This window comes from Salvelinus alpinus, chromosome 30 (genome assembly GCF_045679555.1).
Source record: "Salvelinus alpinus chromosome 30, SLU_Salpinus.1, whole genome shotgun sequence".
In the NCBI taxonomy this organism is placed as follows: domain Eukaryota; kingdom Metazoa; phylum Chordata; class Actinopteri; order Salmoniformes; family Salmonidae; genus Salvelinus; species Salvelinus alpinus.
Genome location: NC_092115.1, coordinates 18,364,596 through 18,384,858, shown reverse-complemented (window position 1 = coordinate 18,384,858; position 20,263 = coordinate 18,364,596). Strand labels below are relative to the sequence as shown.

General features: G+C 42.9%; 1 protein-coding gene across 2 annotated transcripts in view; it reads left to right on the top strand.

The window, feature by feature from the left end:
- The first annotated feature begins 202 nt into the window (after positions 1-202).
- The window catches only part of LOC139560602 (choline transporter-like protein 5-A), an 82,735-nt gene continuing 62,674 nt past the window's right edge, over positions 203-20,263 (top strand). For both annotated transcript variants that reach the window (XM_071377528.1, XM_071377529.1), the window contains exon 1: positions 203-339. In XM_071377528.1, coding sequence (XP_071233629.1) covers positions 255-339 — 85 coding nt within the window. In that variant the 5' untranslated portion in view covers positions 203-254. The remainder of the gene's footprint in view (positions 340-20,263) is intronic.

Sequence of the window (20,263 nt, the reverse complement as noted above, 5' to 3'; positions counted from 1 at the left end):
AGGAATGACCCAATTATTTTATTTTGTGGAAATTATATAACATTCCGACCTTGTTTAGCATTCATTATATTGTCAAAATATGGCATATGGTACCCGTTTGAATCGCTTTCAATGAGGGACCTTTATTTTGAAGGCGAACCACAAATTCCACAATTGTGGCTAATCCTTATTGTGGCTAGCTTCACACAGGTGAGAGGACCTTTCCTATAAACTTGGAGCCAAAATACGGGAGTGTTCATTGACTCCCAACATCCATGCCATCGCACCACTACACACCAGACAATTCTACCGTCCACAGTGAAATGGCAAGAAAAACGGACGTCTCTTCCCTTTATTACGGTGAGTAGCCTAACCTAGGCTCATTGAAGTAAAGTGTGTCACATTGATGGGGTCTGTTATTAAATAAATATGGCACATTAACAGCGAATGTAGTAGCAATAGCATAGGTAAGAAATTGTACACTCAGATATCCTACCGGGCTGGCACATGATATTTCTATGGCATAAGGGGAAATAGTTTTTAAAATATTGTCAAAGCAACAGGGAAAAGGGATTTTAAGTCTATTTTTGTATCAGGGTATTTTGGTGTTAATTTGACCACTAATTCTAGCGCGTTCTCGAGACTCCTTGAGCATTCCACAAGCCATCCAAATACATTGATTAGGAAATGTTGGTCTATGGGACATGATGAATGCTAGCTATGACATAACAACCCTGCGTGAAATCTTCAACTCCGCATTAACTTAGCTTTGCTATTTTGGTCCGCTGTCCGAATCGAAGCCGTGGAGGTTAACCAATGGCACGAGCCGCTCGCCTGCATATTGCCGGGGATGCAACTTTGTTGCTAAAACGTCGTGTGCCGCTCGCGCACAGGGCAAATCTCGGCGCCGTATATATGCAGGATGGCAACTGTACTGCAACCTCATCTGACAGTGAACTGTAACGGAACCCTCTGCATTTAACACTATTCATAATTTTTTGGGCTACTTTTATAGGCCAATGACTGTATTTGAGTTAATAACTAGACGATCCAAATTATTTTAGTGTTGCCCTTTGCGCACTAAACCTTGAGCACAAAACACACAGGCAGTCTATACCCATTTAAGTGCGCAGAGAATTTGAAGATGATGCAAGAAAGATTTTCTATTATTGTCAACATTAAAATTACCTTCTCTATTTTCTGATGCGTTTCACAAAAAACATTCCTAGTCTACTTCTGGTTTTCAAGGACATTAAGCCACCACGAAACACTGTAGTCTACTGGCTATTGTTGCTGTGTTGTTCATAATTACAGGATATTTCCCTCTGCTCTACTGAATACCAGGCTCTCTGTGACACAGTCGATTGGTATTGGAGTGCCCGCTGGGTACAGCAACCTGCACTGTTTTTGGAATGCAGTATCATTCTGCTCAGTCAAAATAATCTGAACTATTGTCAGGTGTGCATCAGAGGAGACTGGTGGGAGGTGCTGTAGGAGGATGGTCTTATTGTAATGGCTGGAATGGAATGAATGAATGCAACGGAATCAAATATGTGGTTTTGGTATGTTTGATATGTTTAATACCATTCCATTCCAGCCATTACAATGAGAGTGTCCTCCTATAGCTCCTCCCACCAGCCTCTGGTGTGCATGTGTATAGTCTGCCATTTGTGACAGAGTTGGCTGTGCACCAGACCAGTATAAACCAGTATTATGTTCACTGGCCCGAATGCCTCATTCCTTAGCAGAGTGGGGAAATGGTTTTCTCTCACTTGAACAATCCATTGTTGAAGGCATTGAAGCAGTGCAGATGTGACGGTGAGGTGTGTGAATGTGTTCTGGGGTAGAGCTGGGCAATATAGACACAAATCTATATCACTATATATTGGCTGAATTATCACGATAACGGTAAATTCAAAGATAAGTGTAACATTAATGTGCACCAGTTATTTTTTAAATATTACCCCTAAAACTACTACTACTACTTTCAATGTTGTGACTATCATTGTCCCGTTAGTCCATATTAGCAGACTTATTCTATTTCTAACTTAACGATAAGTAGCCTTTACTAGAGGAATGTTATCAGTAAAATGTCCTTGATAAATGGTCGGTTTGGTCGGTATCGATAATTTGCGGTTTATCGTCCCAGCTCTATTCTGGGGTGTGTTACGGGCCTCAGATCAGTTTCACACATTTACATGGAGTGTAAAGCACTGGTACTCTTTCTGTGGTCCTTGAGTCAAAGTCAAGCTGTTTGCTGACAGTGATTTCATCAGGGTTCCATTTCCAAAGCCTGGCACTTCCTCTTGCCCATGCAGATTTTGTCACAATACAGAGGCGGATGCAAGATGCAAGCAACGATGGTTTAATGAAACAGTTTACAGCATCAACAGGACAGACAGAATATACTCAGACGGAATCCAACCCAGGGACTAGGGCGCATCCTCTGATGATAGCGTGCTGAGAAATCCAAGGGAGTGTGTCCGGCTGGGTAGGAAGGAGCACAGCAGATAATCCACACAAGGGCGGCGAGAGAATGAGCACTGACACACGACACAACCTCAGGGAAGAAACAACGATCTGACAACAAGAAACACAGGTTACAGAACATATAAAGGGGAAGATAATTAATTCCAGCTGGAGCAGACAATCAGGCCAAGATTGGGAACCACACCCACACAAACACGGGAGAGAGAGAGAGAGAGAGAGAGAGAGAGAGATAGAAAGAGAGAGAGAAAAGAGAGAGTGAGGCAGTGGATTCATGAACCGTGACAGATTTAGCCTGAGACCTGAAGCATCCCAGTTTCAAGGCTTTAGTTCAATGGACTAACACAGTCTCGATTCGCACTGATGACCAGGGTTCAGTATCCGGTTGGTGACACTAAAAACTCCAAAGAACCGACATCACTGGCTTGGGTGTCATTTCCTAGGTGACTACAGTGTAAGGCTGGATGTGGTGCAGTGTAGCGAGGAAGAGAGTAGGCCAGTGTGTCTTTGTACTTGGAGAAGTTTCTCTCCCCTGTTTACAAAGGCTTATGAATAATGAAGCAGCTCCCCCGTGGTGTCTCTGCTGCGTCGTTCTGATCCAGAGATGTGGTTTTAATCTGTTCGTTTCTTCCCTGGCAACGGTGTGTGCGGGAGGGAAACCGCTGACAGTCCTCCTAATGGTTGCTGTATACGGTAGCTGTGTGGTTCCTCATGATTTTCAAAGGCTCCTATCTCTTCTGAAAGATTTCTTTCTTCTGAAGAACATATTTTCTCTGCATGCTGCTGCTTCCCTGTCTCTATTCCTGTTTTTCATTTCTGTCTTCTCACTGTTTAAAGCTTGCTTTGTGTGTGTGTGTGTGTGTGTGTGTGTGTGTGTGTGTGTGTGTGTGTGTGTGTGTGTGTGTGTGTGTGTGTGTGTGTGTGTGTGTGTGTGTGTGTGTGTGTGTGTGTGTGTGTGTGTGTGTGTGTGTGTGTGTGTGTCCACATTGAAATGAAGATAATGATGATCCGTGAGGAAATGAATGACCAGAAACATTTGTTTGAGAATAAAGGCTCAATTCCAGTGAGAGGACACTGCATATTGCAAGAGATAATATGCTTAAGACATTAGAAACCAACCAATACAGACCAACCAAATACACACTTTTGCAGACCATATCAACTGCTTGAGTCCTGTGTTGTAGTATAGTTGTTACTGTAATAGCCACAGGGATTTAGTCCATTGCCTGCAGTTTGTTCTGGCTTTGCATCATTCCAGATGTTTTTTTTTAGAGAACCGCAAACATTAAATCCAAAAGGCTGTGAGGCTATTGACCCAGGACAAGCTGGCCAAATTCTGTGTGCTTCAACTAGCCATGTTCACAGATCTGTTTGTGCTGTCTTCCCAACTCCTAACAGTGGCTTGCGAAATAATTCACCCCCCCCTTGGCATTTTGTTGCCTTACAACCTAAAATAAAAAATAAAAAAATTGGGGGGGTTTGTATCATTTGACTTACACAACATGCCTACCACTTTGAAATATTTTTTATTCTGGAAAACCTGTGAATTTTGGGAAATAATTTTGCAACCCTACTCTTGGTTATTCATGTGTGGCAGTCAGTAACATCTCCTCATTATGCTTGTAAACTTCTCACCAAATGGTAAAATCACAGATGTGAATGAACATATTTTAGGTGAGGCTAGAGAATAAAAGTCTTGAATTATTCAGTGTTTTAGGAATTGAAATTTTTATGAGGTGACATCAATAATAGATTTTTTTAAATGTCTGTGTAGTAAAGGATGATCTATCTCTACTGTATTTTACACCTGGTTACCCTCAAATGGGTGGAAGTCATCGTGAGAAGTCAGGCAACACACACAAATGGAAAATGGTTTATGGAACAAAGACAGGACATGAATCGCTTGTCCTTGTGAATATAACTGTACAACAGGTTGGTTTGTTTGCATTGTCTATTAGTGCTCTCTTTTCTTGCAACTGTCAAATTACAGTTTTCATTTGTGGTTACACATTTATTTATGTCTTTACCTTGTGAGTTGTCAGTCTGGAAAGATCCTTGAGACATCCCTACCCCATTAAAGTTGACATTTAAAATGGTAATGGCTAGGGTCAGGTAAGGGTTCTGGTTAGGTAGAGATGTTCCAAGGATGCTGAATGGCACTGATCCTACATGATTATAGTAGACAATACTTCAGAGTTCTGTTTCTTTGGTATGTTATTGACTGTACGGTAATGATTCTATGACGGCAGATCAGTATGACATGTATGGTATACAGTAATTGGTTGTGATAACAATTGTTATCATCAGATTAATAATGAGCTGCAAGCTGTTTTTTCTCTGTAAAAATAGAGAAAATCTTTACCTTTCATCCTCACTCCCTAAACTTAAAGGATTTACAGAGCCCCCAGATAAAAACTAAAGCATGAAACACACTGAGATTCTCACTGCCGATAGCTACTAATCACAGACTGGTGATAGCTACTTATCACAGTGGGAGGCCATTCCTTTTCTTGCTAGAAACAAAAGCAGTATCACTGCACCAAATTCCCTAGTTTCAGACTCCTAATTATCCTTACACCTCTGAAGACTCTAGGCACTTCCATGCCAGTCGGATGAATTTGTTTTATCTCTGAACACTCAAACTTGTTTCTCCACCGACTGTTGGAGAAGAGGAACCATGGGGTGTTTACAACACTCGGTGGAGACTAGAAATCCTGACTGGCAATGGCATGTCCAGCATGAAACGTGCCATTAAATTATCCTGACATTCACACAACCCCCAAAAAGAACAAGTGTTATAGCCAAACAAATTATAAAATACATCTCTCATTAAATAAAAAAATTATGAAAAGAAGTGTACAACATAAGACATACAGTGCTTTCGGAAAATATTCAGATAGCTTTTTCCACATTTGTTACGTTACAACCTTATTCTAAAATTGATCCAATTTTTTTTTACTCATCAATCTACAAACAATGCCCCATAATGACAAAGCGAAAACAGGTTTTTAGAAATGTTAGCAAATTTATTAAAAATAAACATACCTTATGTAAATAAGTATTCAGATCCTTTGCTATGGGACTCGAAATTGAGCTCAGGTGAATCCTGTTTCCGTTGATCATCCTTGATGTTTCTACAACTTGATTGTAGTCCACCTGTGGTAAATTCAATTATTTGGACATGATTTGGAAAGGCACACACCTGTCTATATAAGGTCCCACGGTTGACAGTGGATGTCAGAGCAAAAACCAAGCCATGAGGTCAAAGGAATTGTTTGTAGAGCGTCGAGACAGGATTGTGTTGAGACACAGCTCTGGGGAAGGCTCCCAAAACACACCTACTCATTTAAAGGGTTTTTCTTTATTTGTATTCTTTTCTACATTGTAGAATAATAGTGAAGATATCAAAACTATGAAATAACACATGGAATTAAGTAGTAACCAAAATATATTTGAGATTCTTCAAAGTAGCCACCCTTTGCCTTGACAGCTTTACCAACTCTGGCAAGAGTGTTTTTGGAAACTGATCTGCTGGCCTACGAATGGGAGGCGCCACCAGTTGCCCATCCCTGGTGTAGGATATGTGTCGATGTGAGGGATTGTCTTTGGAACATCGTTTTTAAGACAAGATGAGTTGGGGAGGGATGGTTTCTGAGAGAAAGAGTGAGAACATGATGCATGTATGTGTAAGACACCTTCTCCCAGGTGATGTGTGTTCAGACGGAGGGAGCAGGACAGGCAGGATTATCTCTGGGTGACAGGCCGGGATTATCTCTGTCCTCAGACAAATCACTGTCTGAGGACAGATAAGGCCTTGCCAGCAAATACACATCAACACACACACATCATTGACAACACCACACCAATAGCCCTCAAACACTTCCACCGACATGTAGTCTGTGAAAACAGGCATATATTCTGGCCCCTATTTACTGTACACTGAACAAAAATATAAATGGAACATGCAACAATCAACGATTTTACTGAATTACAGTTCATATAAGGAAATCAGTAATTTGAAATAAATAAATTAGGCCCTAATCTATGGATTTCACATGACTGGGAATGCAGATATGCATCTGTTGGTCACAGATACATTAAAAAAAAGGTAGGGCGTGTATCAGAACACCTGTCAGTATCTGGTGTGACCACCATTTGCTTCATGCGGCATGACACGTCTCCTTCGCAATTGAGTTGATCAGGCTGTTTATTTGTAGCCTGTGGAATGTTGTCCCACTCATCTTCAATGGCTGCGTTCCAAACACTTAAAAGACACATCCTATCCCCTCAGCCCTCAAATTAAGTGGACACTTCTGATGACGTCTGACGAGTATACACTTGCAGGGCAAGGGAGGAAGGAATGATTTTTAAATGGACTGCCCTTGCCTGGAAATTCATAACTCGTTCATCCAGCGATGATTGTGTGTTCAGCCACCAGTAGCTTGTGGGTGCTTTATATGCGCTACAGTTAATTATGATTGCATGTCTACTTATATTAACTATATCATTAATAATATACGCCTACTGTATGATAGCTAGCAAATTCATTAGCTAACTAACGTTAGCCTGCCTAGCTACTTCTAAAGAAGGAACATTTGTTTTATTTCTACAATTTCCAAAAGCTAACCAAACAAAAACATCATTACTTTTGAGACGTGTTTGTGCATTAGTAGCACAATTTCTAACTTATTTACATTAGTTTTTTACTTACACTGGTATGTTGACTCCATATTGACGTTGAGGTTTTGCCTGACTTTTCTTAGCGGATGTACAGTCATCGCAAATTAAATGATGGGGCGTTTCAGGCCCAAAGTGAACATAATTTTACACTCGCAAACTCCATTAAAAACAAGGGCTGAGGGGCTTACGTTGCAAACTTCCCTTGCTTGGCTAATAATTTGGACCGACGACATGACTGCGGGGATTCCCCAAAGGGCTGAGGATTTAGGGCCGAGGGCTGTCTACTTTGAGTTTGAAACGCAGCCAGTTGCTGGATATTGGCAGGAACTGGAACACGCTGTCATACATGTCGATCCAAAGCATCCCAAACATGCTCAATGGGTGACATGTCTGAGTATGCAGGCCATGGAAGAACTGGGACATTTTCAGTTTTAAGGAATTGGGGCTGTGCATTTCCATGCTGAAACATGTGATGACGGCGGATGAACAGCACGACAATGGGCCTCAGGATCTCTTCACGGTATGTCTGTGCATTCAAATTGTCATCGATAAAATGCAATTGTGTTCATTGTCAGTAGCTTATGCCTGCCCAATAACTAACCCCACCATGGGGCACTCTGTTCACAACGTTGACATCAGCAAACCGCTCGCCCACACGATGCCATACACACTGCCTGCCATCTGCCCGGTACAGTTGAAACCGGGATTCATCCGTGAAGAGCACGCTTCTCCAGCGTGACAGTAGCCCTCGAAGGTGAGCATTTGCCCACTGAAGTCGGTTACCTGCAGTCAGGTAAAGACTCTGGTGAGGATGACAAGCATGCAGATGAGCTTCCCTGAGACAGTTTCTGACAGTTTGTACATAAATTATTCGGCTGTGCAAAGCCACAGTTTCATCAGCTGTCTGGGTGGCTCATCTCAGACCATCCCACAGTATCAGGACTCAAGCCAAGACCCAGATTCAGACACAGGAGGCGGATAGTACGAGTCTGTTTATTATAGTACAAGGGGCAGGCAAAAGAGTAGTCAAGGCAGGCAAAGGGTCGTAGTCAGAGTCAGGCAGGTACAGGCCGGTGGTCGGGAAAGGTCAGAATTGGGAAGACTAAGAAGAGCACAAGGAACACGCTTGTAGGACTTGCCAGGACAAGACGAACTGGCAACAGACAAACAGAAAACACAGGTATAAATACATAGGAGATAATGGGTGACACCTGGTGATGGGTGGAGACGAACACAAGACAGGTGAAACAGATCAGGGTGTGACATGCAGGTGAAGAAGCTGGATATGAAGCCCCGGGGCTGGCGTGGTTGCGCGTGGTTGTGAGACCGTTTGGACAGACTTCCAAATTCTCTAAAACGACATGGGAGATAATTTAATATTAATTCTCTGGCAACAGCTCTGGTGAACATTCTTGCAGTCAGCATGCCAACTGCACACTCCCTCAACTTGAAACATCTGTGGCATTGTGTGACACAACTGCACATTTTAGAGTGGCCTTTTATTGTCCCCAGCACAAGGTGCATCTGTGTAATGATCACGCTGTTTAATCAGCTTCTCAACATGCCACACCTGTCAGGTGGATGGATTATCTTGGCAAAGGAGAAATGCTCACTAACGTTTTACGTTTAAGTTTACAGGGATGTAATCAAGTTTGTGCTCACAATGTGAGAGAAATAAGCTGGTTGTGCATATGGAACATTTCTAGGATCTTTTATTTCAGCTCATAAAACATGGGACCAACACTTTACATTTTTTATTTTTGTTCAGTATACATTACCACTATTCAGAAAAATGGATGTGAGCTATTGCTAGAGCAATTTGCATAATTGAGATTTTTCCCATTACACTGTACACTTGACTTGTTTCTCTGAGAGGCGTGTTTGGAAGGACCTCACTGAGGATGTTTTCTGTTGTCTGTTTGTCTCCTAGTGCCTCTGTCCCCTCTTTGCTCATTGACATGCATAACAAGGGACCAGTATCAGGGAGTTACAGATGACTGACAGTTCATCCTCACAGGGAATATGCATGAACTGAATAACTACGATATCTTCAGAACTTTTACACTGACGTGTAACTGGAAATGTTATGTTAATACGCATGGTCCATGTGAAATTACATAAGTAAATACATTGAAAATAGTAGTGTCCTCAAATGACTATTCCTCTTTTTTTTGGGGGGGGGGGGGGAAGTAGCGTTCTGTATGGGGTGGCATTTAATACATAAATGAGCAGTGTGTATGACTGAACTTACCCATAGTTCAACACTTCTCTCTTATGATTCTCAACAACAGTCTTAAATCTATTGCTGGGTTGTTTGTTTTGTAGTTGGATGCTTTTGTTGTTCTGGACTGCTGTGATTGTTCCTTCAGCAAGTGTACATGCTGGAAGACTCCCTGTAGGCTTGACTCAGAGTAAACAACAGTCTGTTTGATTAACTTCCCTTTGGAGAGTGACTAGTAGGTACTTTATCTTACTGTAAGGTAAACACAAGTTAATTGTGTGAGAGATGCTGTGTTTGTGTAGACTATCATCCGTGTTGTGCATTCTGTATGCACATGCATGTTCGCTCAAATCTCTATCTATGGAAGTGAAATTAGTTAATTTGTTGAGAAAATGAAGGTTATTCCCACGGACTCGCACATCCACAGGCAAAAATAAATGCGCCACTGTATAAGCCCCCGAAACCCATCATGCATGTTCTTCAACATATTCTCTCTCCCAGACAGGCCAGCTTAACTTAGCTTTGTCTTTGTCTACTTTAAGACATTCTAAATCAGTAGAATTTAAGAAATTATAAATCCGTAGAATCTAAGACATTCTAAATCGGTTAATCAATCTGGACTCCAGATTCTGGGTCTTTGAAGTGACAACTCCCACTGACATTCAGCTACTAAGTGGGAGTGTCAAGCTCAGTGTTGACTTCATTAACACTCTTTACGCGCTATTAGCCGTCTTGTTTGCTGGATTTCACAGGGATTCTGGAGAAATTTAGCGAGGTGGATTGAAGGTCTGTGTGTAGGTAAACCCAGAAAGAAGAGGATCTCCCTTTCATAAGGTTTTATTGAGCGGTGTAGATTAGAATGAACTGTAATGGGTTCTTAGATGGGTTTGTTTGTCTATGGCGGGGGCAGGAAACTAGATTCAGCCGCTGGCTGATTTGTCAGATCGCATGGTCGTGGGCCGGAACCTAATTATAATAATTTGTACACTGCAAATTGACCACAACCAAAAAGAGATTGTATTTGAAAATAACACTAAATTCTTACCTTGATTACATTGAGACATGATCACATACCGTTCTCTTTTTTAATTTTTTATTATTTAACAGATTTCCTAAATTAAACTCATTTTTAGCTGATTTCATGGTCATTTTAAGATAGCAAAGTTTTTTTGGGGGGCCACTCGCGGGACGGTTTTGTTGCCGACCCCTGTTCTGTATGCTGGGGCTTTTTTGGTGTGGTTTGGAGGACTGCTTGTTTGTGTTAGGTAGAGAGGGTAGGCCATATCCATACTAACAGTTTGGTTGTCTGAGTTAGGTAGAGAGGGTAGGCCATATCCATACTAAGTTTGGTTGTCTGTGTTAGTATGGATATGGCCTACCCTTTCTACCTAACAGTTTGGTTGTCTTTGTTGGGTAGAGAGGGTAGGCCATATCCATACTAACAGTTTGGTTGTCTGTGTTAGGTAGAGAGGGTAGGCCATATCCATACTAACAGTTTGGTTGTCTGTGTTAGGTAGAGAGGGTAGGCCATATCCATACTAACAGTTTGGTTGTCTGTGTTAGGTAGAGAGGGTAGGCCATATCCATACTAACAGTTTGGTTGTCTGTGTTAGGTAGAGAGGGTAGGCCATATCCATACTAACAGTTTGGTTGTCTGTGTTAGGTAGAGAGGGTAGGCCATATCCATACTAACAGTTTGGTTGTCTGTGTTAGGTAGAGAGGGTAGGCCATATCCATACTAACAGTTTGGTTGTCTGTGTTAGGTAGAGAGGGTAGGCCATATCCATACTAACAGTTTGGTTGTCTGTGTTAGGTAGAGAGGGTAGGCCATATCCATACTAACAGTTTGGTTGTCTGTGTTAGGTAGAGAGGGTAGGCCATATCCATACTAACAGTTTGATTGTCTGTTAGGTAGAGAGGGTAGGCCTACAGTACATGTTGGACTGATGCTGGCGTTTGCATGTCTTGGTTTTGTTGAGTGACATTTGGATTGTAAGGGAGGTAACTTTTGTTAGTGTGCGAGTACAGTTATTAGTAACTGTGCGTGTATGTGTGTGTGTATGCCTGTTCAGTCATTAGTAACCATGCGTGTTTGCTTGGCTTGTGGAGAAGCTAATTGACAGTGAGAGGGATTAATCGAGTGAAATGTAGATTCATACAAGAGGACAGGACTCTGGATGGGATGCCACAATGTGTTAACAGTAACACACAGACAACCGTCAGCCCCTCAGGTCTCTCACCTACAGACACTGTCATCGGTTACTAAGCAGCTGGTCACAATAACACTGTTCTATGGATATGGTTACAGCACAAGCTGTTGACTATACACCCTTCTGTGATGGCTGCGTCCTGACTGAATCTTGTGCTTGGTGTTACGTTACGTTTCTTTTCTGTCTGATGTCTCATAGTTATTTGAGTAAATTACTTATTTCAATGTGATGGGCAAGTTGTAACTTAACCAATGAGGAAATGAGGAACTTTTGGATTACAGTGGTATTATTCTGCAGAGTGACAGGGGAGACAGCGAGTGAGGAAAGTCAAAGGGAGGAGAAATGTATTTAAGAGGAAAATGTCAGGCTACAGTTGGACATGCCTTCTCTGGAGTTAACCATCACAGTCATCACAAAGTCAAAAGGAGGAGGCAGTGGGAATATGGGAGCTAGCCGGGGAGGGGATTCCCCCAGGGGTGGATCAGAGAAGGCTGGCGGAGCGTGGAGGATACCCAGGAACGAGGCACCCCAGGGGGGCAGGCTGTCCTGGGCTGCTGGAGCCACCTGCCAGACACACCAGGAGTCCACTGCCCCCCTTCCTGCCATTGAGTTTACATGGATGGGGGTGGGAGTGTGTTCAGGGATGGTATGTGCGTGCCTGATCTATGCTCCTGCATTCATGCCTGATTCTACATGCGTTTGCATACTGTGGATGTGTTTGGAATTTCACATTTCTGTAACAGGTGTTGTGGTACACAGAGTAGCAGGAGAGAGAGTAGCTGTCAGTATTGGAGGTGAGAGGAGACGGTACTGTATGTTATTATTGGAGGGGAGAGGAGACGGTACTGTATGTTATTATTGGAGGGGAGAGGAGACGGTACTGTATGTTATTATTGGAGGGGAGAGGAGACGGTACTGTATGTTATTATTGGAGGGGAGAGGAGACGGTACTGTATGTTATTATTGGAGGGGAGAGGAGACGGTACTGTATGTTATTATTGGAGGTGAGAGGAGACAGTACTGTATGTTATTATTGGAGGGGAGAGGAGACGGTACTGTATGTTATTATTGGAGGGGAGAGGAGACGGTACTGTATGTTATTATTGGAGGTGAGAGGAGACCGTACTGTATGTTATTATTGGAGGTGAGAGGAGACGGTACTGTATGTTATTATTGGAGGGGAGAGGAGACGGTACTGTATGTTATTATTGGAGGGGAGAGGAGACGGTACTGTATGTTATTATTGGAGGGGAGAGGAGACGGTACTGTATGTTATTATTGGAGGGGAGAGGAGACGGTACTGTATGTTATTATTGGAGGGGAGAGGAGACGGTACTGTATGTTATTATTGGAGGTGAGAGGAGACGGTACTGTATGTTATTATTGGAGGGGAGAGGAGACGGTACTGTATGTTATTATTGGAGGGGAGAGGAGACGGTACTGTATGTTATTATTGGAGGGGAGAGGAGACGGTACTGTATGTTATTATTGGAGGGGAGAGGAGACGGTAGTGTATGTTATTATTGGAGGTGAGAGGAGACAGTACTGTATGTTATTATTGGAGGTGAGAGGAGACGGTACTGTATGTTATTATTGGAGGGGAGAGGAGACGGTGCTGTATGTTATTATTGGAGGTGAGAGGAGACGGTACTGTATGTTATTATTGGAGGGGAGAGGAGACGGTACTGTATGTTATTATTGGAGGGGAGAGGAGACGGTGCTGTATGTTATTATTGGAGGGGAGAGGAGACGGTACTGTATGTTATTATTGGAGGGGAGAGGAGACGGTACTGTATGTTATTATTGGAGGGGAGAGGAGACGGTACTGTATGTTATTATTGGAGGGGAGAGGAGACGGTACTGTATGTTATTATTGGAGGGGAGAGGAGACAGTACTGTATGTTATTATTGGAGGTGAGAGGAGACGGTACTGTATGTTATTATTGGAGAGGAGACGGTACTGTATGTTATTATTGGAGGGGAGAGGAGACAGTAGTGTATGTTATTATTGGAGGTGAGAGGAGACAGTACTGTATGTTATTATTGGAGGTGAGAAGAGACGGTACTGTATGTTATTATTGGAGGGGAGAGGAGACGGTACTGTATGTTATTATTGGAGGGGAGAGGAGACGGTACTGTATGTTATTATTGGAGGGGAGAGGAGACCGTACTGTATGTTATTATTGGAGGGGAGAGGAGACGGTACTGTATGTTATTATTGGAGGGGAGAGGAGACCGTACTGTATGTTATTATTGGAGGGGAGGGGAGACTGTACTGTATGTTATTATTGGAGGTGAGAGGAGACAGTAGTGTATGCCAGTATTGGAGAGGAGACAGTACTGTATGCCAGTATTGGAGAGGAGACGGTACTGTATGTTATTATTGGAGGGGAGAGGAGACCGTGCTGTATGTTATTATTGGAGGTGAGAGGAGACGGTGCTGTATGTTATTATTGGAGAGGAGAGGAGACAGTGCTGTATGTTATTATTGGAGAGGAGAGGAGACGGTGCTGTATGTTATTATTGGAGGGGAGAGGAGACGGTGCTGTATGTTATTATTGGAGAGGAGAGGAGACTGTACTGTATGTTATTATTGGAGGGGAGAGGAGACGGTGCTGTATGTTATTATTGGAGGGGAGAGGAGACGGTACTGTATGTTATTATTGGAGAGGAGAGGAGACTGTACTGTATGTTATTATTGGAGAGGAGACGGTGCTGTATGTTATTATTGGAGGGGAGAGGAGACGGTGCTGTATGTTATTATTGGAGGGGAGAGGAGACGGTACTGTATGTTATTATTGGAGGGGAGAGGAGACGGTACTGTATGTTATTATTGGAGGGGAGAGGAGACGGTGCTGTATGTTATTATTGGAGGGGAGAGGAGACGGTGCTGTATGTTATTATTGGAGGTGAGAGGAGACGGTACTGTATGTTATTATTGGAGGTGAGAGGAGACGGTGCTGTATGTTATTATTGGAGGGGAGAGGAGACGGTACTGTATGTTATTATTGGAGGGGAGAGGAGACGGTGCTGTATGTTATTATTGGAGGGGAGAGGAGACGGTGCTGTATGTTATTATTGGAGGGGAGAGGAGACGGTACTGTATGTTATTAGTGGAGGTGAGAGGAGACGGTGCTGTATGTTATTATTGGAGGGGAGAGGAGACGGTACTGTATGTTATTATTGGAGGGGAGGGGAGACGGTACTCTGTCAGTATTGGAGAGGAGACCGTACTGTATGTTATTATTGGAGAGGAGACGGTGCTGTATGTTATTATTGGAGGGGAGAGGAGACGGTACTGTATGTTATTATTGGAGAGGAGACGGTACTGTATGTTATTATTGGAGGGGAGAGGAGACGGTACTGTATGTTATTATTGGAGGGGAGAGGAGACGGTACTGTATGTTATTATTGGAGGGGAGGGGAGACGGTACTGTATGTTATTATTGGAGGGGAGAGGAGACAGTAGTGTATGTTATTATTGGAGAGGAGACGGTACTGTATGTTATTATTGGAGGGGAGGGGAGACTGTACTGTATGTTATTATTGGAGAGGAGACGGTACTGTATGTTATTATTGGAGAGGAGAGGAGACGGTACTGTATGTTATTATTGGAGGGGAGAGGAGACAGTACTGTATGTTATTATTGGCGGGGAGAGGAGACGGTACTGTATGTTATTATTGGAGGGGAGAGGAGACGGTACTGTATGTTATTATTGGAGATGAGAGGAGACGGTACTGTATGTTATTATTGGAGGGGAGAGGAGACGGTGCTGTATGTTATTATTGGAGGGGAGAGGAGACGGTACTGTATGTTATTATTGGAGGGGAGAGGAGACAGTACTCTGTCAGTATTGGAGAGGAGACCGTACTGTATGTTATTATTGGAGAGGAGACGGTGCTGTATGTTATTATTGGTGGGGAGAGGAGACAGTACTCTGTCAGTATTGGAGAGGAGACCGTACTGTATGTTATTATTGGAGGGGAGGGGAGACTGTACTGTATGTTATTATTGGAGAGGAGAGGAGACGGTACTGTATGTTATTATTGGAGAGGAGACGGTACTGTATGTTATTATTGGAGGGGAGAGGAGACGGTACTGTATGTTATTATTGGAGGGGAGAGGAGACGGTGCTGTATGTTATTATTGGAGATGAGAGGAGACGGTACTGTATGTTATTATTGGAGGGGAGAGGAGACGGTGCTGTATGTTATTATTGGAGGGGAGAGGAGACGGTACTGTATGTTATTATTGGAGGTGAGAGGAGACGGTACTGTATGTTATTATTGGAGGGGAGAGGAGACGGTACTGTATGTTATTATTGGAGGGGAGAGGAGACGGTGCTGTATGTTATTATTGGAGATGAGAGGAGACGGTACTGTATGTTATTATTGGAGGTGAGAGGAGACGGTACTGTATGTTATTATTGGAGGGGAGAGGAGACAGTACTGTATGTTATTATTGGAGGGGAGAGGAGACAGTACTGTATGTTATTATTGGAGGTGAGTTACGCTCTGTGCTGAGATGAGATGAGGCTGTACTGTATATCAGTATTGGAGATAGGGTTGCCCCTTTTGGAGAATATTCAGAAGTGGAAACCTTCCGTGGGAATTAACGAGAATATATGGGAATTAACGGGAATATATGGGAATTAACTGAAATGTATAGAAATTAATACCATTTAAGTGTAGATGTTTTTTGCATTGGATATAAACTCAGCAAAAAAAGAAACGTCCCTTTTTCAGGACCCTGTCTTTCAAAGATAATTCGTAAAAATCCAAATAACTTCACAGATCTTCATTGTAAAGGGTTTAAATAAACACTGTTTCCCATGCTTGTTCAATGAACCATAAACAACTAATGAACATGCACCTGTGGAACGGTCGTTAAGACACTAACAGCTTACAGACGGTAGGCAATTAAGGTCACAGTTATGAAAACTTAGGACACTAAAGAGGCCTTTCTACTGACTCTGAAAAACAGCAAAAGAAAGATGCCCATTTTGGAGGTGGAGGGTCCGTCATGGTCTGGGGCGGTGTATCACAGTATCATCGGACTGAACTTGTTGTCATTGCAGGCAATCTCAACGCTGTGCGCTACAGGGAAGACATCCTCCTCCGTCATGTGGTACACTTCCTGCAGGCTCATCCTGACATGACCCTCCAGCATGACAATGACACCAGCCATACTGCTCGTTCTGTGCGTGATTTCCTGCAAGACAGAAATGTCAGTGTTCTGCCATGGCCAGCGAAGAGCCCGGATCTCAATCCCATTGAGCTCGTCTGGGACCTGTTGGATCGGAGGGTGAGGGCTAGGGCCATTCCCCCCAGAAATGTCCAGGAACTTGCAGGTGCCTTGGTGGAAGAGTGGGGTAACATCTCACAGCAAGAACTGGCAAATCTGGTGCAGTCCATGAGGAGGAGATGCACTGCAGTACTTAATGCAGCTGTTGGCCACACCAGATACTGACTGTTACTTTTGACCCCCCCCCCCCCCCCCCCCCTTTGTTCAGGGACACATTATTCCATTTCTGTCGGTCACATGTCTGTGGAACTTGTTCAGTTTATGTCTCAGTTGTTGAATCTTATGTTCATACAAATATTTACACATGTTAGGTTTGCTGAAAATAAACGCAGTTGACAGTGAGAGGACGTTTATTTTTTTTGCTGAGTTTATTTACCATATCATTTGAGACAAACATTAAACCTTTTACCTCATCATAAGTAGACATAATTACAAATGATTAAATCCTTACAATAGAAGAAAAAAAATGTTTAGTTATGATTTAAACTTTAATTAAATTAGTTGACTCTTCACATGGGATGATTTCACTGAACAACAAAAGAAAGGGAATATTGAATGATCCCCAATGATCCATCGCATCTCCCATAAACGTTTTCGACATACATCTGTAAAATTGTAGTTTAGAAACTAAAGCTTGGGTTGTCTTCCTCTCAGGTTCCATGTCTTCTCCCAGGACCTCCTCAATGTCCACCTCCTTGAACGTCACACTCTGAGGCCTCATCTTCACTGTCACTTTCCAACCTTGTTGAGGATGGCCCATTGTCAGGCTCAAAAAGCCTCAAATTTTCCCGGATGTCCACCAATTTTTCAACCCTTGTATTGGTCAGCCTGTTGCGTGATTTGGTGTGTGTGTGTGTGTTCCCAAACAAGGACCAGTTGCACTCTGAGGCGGCTGATGTTGGTGGGATTTGGAGGGTGATGGAGGCACAATGTCCCTTCCACCAGGTGGCTGATGATATGTTGGCACGACTGCCATATAGCATCTCCATCCCAAAGCCCTTGCTTGGAAGTGTACTTCGCCAGACTGCCAAAAACCTTGCTCTCATCCAGGCCAAGGTGGCGAGACACAGCAGTAATGACACCATAGGCTTTGTTGATCTCTGCATCAGACAGGATGCTCTTGCCAGCATACTTGGGGTCCAACATGTATGCTGTGGTGTGTATGGGCTTCAGGCAGAAGTATTCACACCTTTTGATGTATTTCAGAACTGCAGTTTCTTCTGCTTGAAGCAACAGTGAAGTGGGCAGGGCAGTATGGATTTCTTCTCTTACATCTGCATGCAGAGTCTGAACATCAGACAGGATGGCATTGTCATCCCTCAATCCGTGCAATGGCTTCTGCTATAGGTTTCAGGAGTTTCAGGCCGCTTACCAATCTCTCCCAAAATACATCATCCAGGAGGATCCTCTTGATGGGGCTGTCCATATCAGCAGACTGTGATATGGCCATTTCTTGGAGAGACTCCTTCCTCTCCAGGAGACCGTCAAACAGGACAGTGCTCTTATTCTTCTCATTTTGCTTGGTGAGGTAGATTGCTGCTATAACTTGATGACCCTTTACATACCTAACCATACCATGGTTTTCTTGTAGAGTGTATCCATTGTTTTCAGTGCCATGATGTCCTCGAGGAGCAGATTCAATGCATGAGCAGCACAGCCAATTGGTGGGATGTGAGGGTAGGACTCCTCCACTTTAGACCAAGCAGCCTTCATGTTCGCAGCATTGTCTGGCAACAGTGCAAATACCTTCTGTGGTCCAAGGTCATTGATGACTGCCTTCAGCTCATCTGCAATGTAGAGAACGGTGTGTCTGTCCCTTGTGTCTGTGCTCTTGTAGAATACTGGTTGTGAGGTGGAGATTATGTAGTTAATTATTCCTTGCCCACAAACATTCGACCACCCATCAGAGATGATTGCAATATAGTCTGCTTTCTCTATGATTTGCTTGACCTTCACTTGAACTCTGCATCCAGCAAATGAGTAGATGAAGCATGTCTGGTTGGAGGGGTGTATGCTGGGCGAAGAACATTCAGAAATCTCTTCCAATACACATTGCCTGTGAGCATCAGAGGTGAACCAGTTGCATACACAGCTCGAGCAAGAAACTCATCAGCATTTCTCTGACTACGTTCCTCCATTGAGTCAAAACACTTCTGATTACAGGAGGACCATGAGCTGTTGCTATCGATAAGGTGTCTGATTCATCATTTTCACCTCAAATAGAAGTAGAGGGACTTTTGTCAGAGGTTGTGAGTGCTGAGGGAACTTGATGCACTTGCCCAGATGATTCTGCACCTTTTTGCATTCTTCCATTATAATTTGGCACAGTATTTTCCAATGTACACAGCTTTTCCTTCTATATTAGCTGCAGTGAAATGTCTCCACATATCAGACAGTGCCCATGGCATTTTCCTGTAAAGATTAGAAAAAAAAATGTAAAAAACCCCCCCATGTACAGATAAATAGTTAAGCAGTTAGATTAAACAACTCCTTTGTAAGATAAATGTTTTAACATGTATGGAAACAGGTGAATTAACACTCTTCAGTTAGCAGGCTCAAGCAAGCTAAAACCCACATGGTAGAAAAAACTAACTAGCAGAAATTGTTAAAAAGTTAGAAATTATTTAAAAACACTTTGCTGTACGTGACTATTTACTAGTTAACAAAACATCATCTATGCCATATAAAATATATTCACCCCACCCAGTATTGTAATCAAAATTTACCAGAAAACATGTAGTCCTTGGCTCAGACAGTGTAATAGTGTGGGTTCAATAGCATCTCATTAGTGTGCAAGATCTTGAAAATCAGCTGTACTGTACATGTGATGGAAGAATGCACTGTGCATGCAGAGTGTTGCAATTCCATTGAATTGGAGATAGTTTAACCAAAATATGCCACAAGACCTAGAATTGCCTTATGTGTATCCCACAACAAAGGTTCACTGTTATAAGCTAACTTTCTTTTGATGAATGTAAGCAATATTCCCAAACTTCCCATGGAAAAATCCCGGAATGTTTCCGCCCCTTTGCAACCCTATTTAGAGGTGAGAGGAGACAGTACTGTATGTCAGTATTGGAGGTGACCTTAGTGTGGAGTTGACAGATACTGCAGAGGGATATCTTTGGTTATATCACCAGAGGTAGCGCTCCAGTGTACTACTAAACTCACAGCTCTAAAGGTCAGGGCTGTCTGAGAATGGACAGTGACAGAGAAGGTGCAATACTCTATTCTGCTTTGTGGTTTCTGTCTACATGCGTAATGCCAGAGACATATATTGAAATACGCTACATGACCAAAAGAATATGAACACGTGCTCGTCGAACATCCACCTTCCAAAATCATGGGCATTAATATGGAATTTGTCCCCCATTTCCTGCT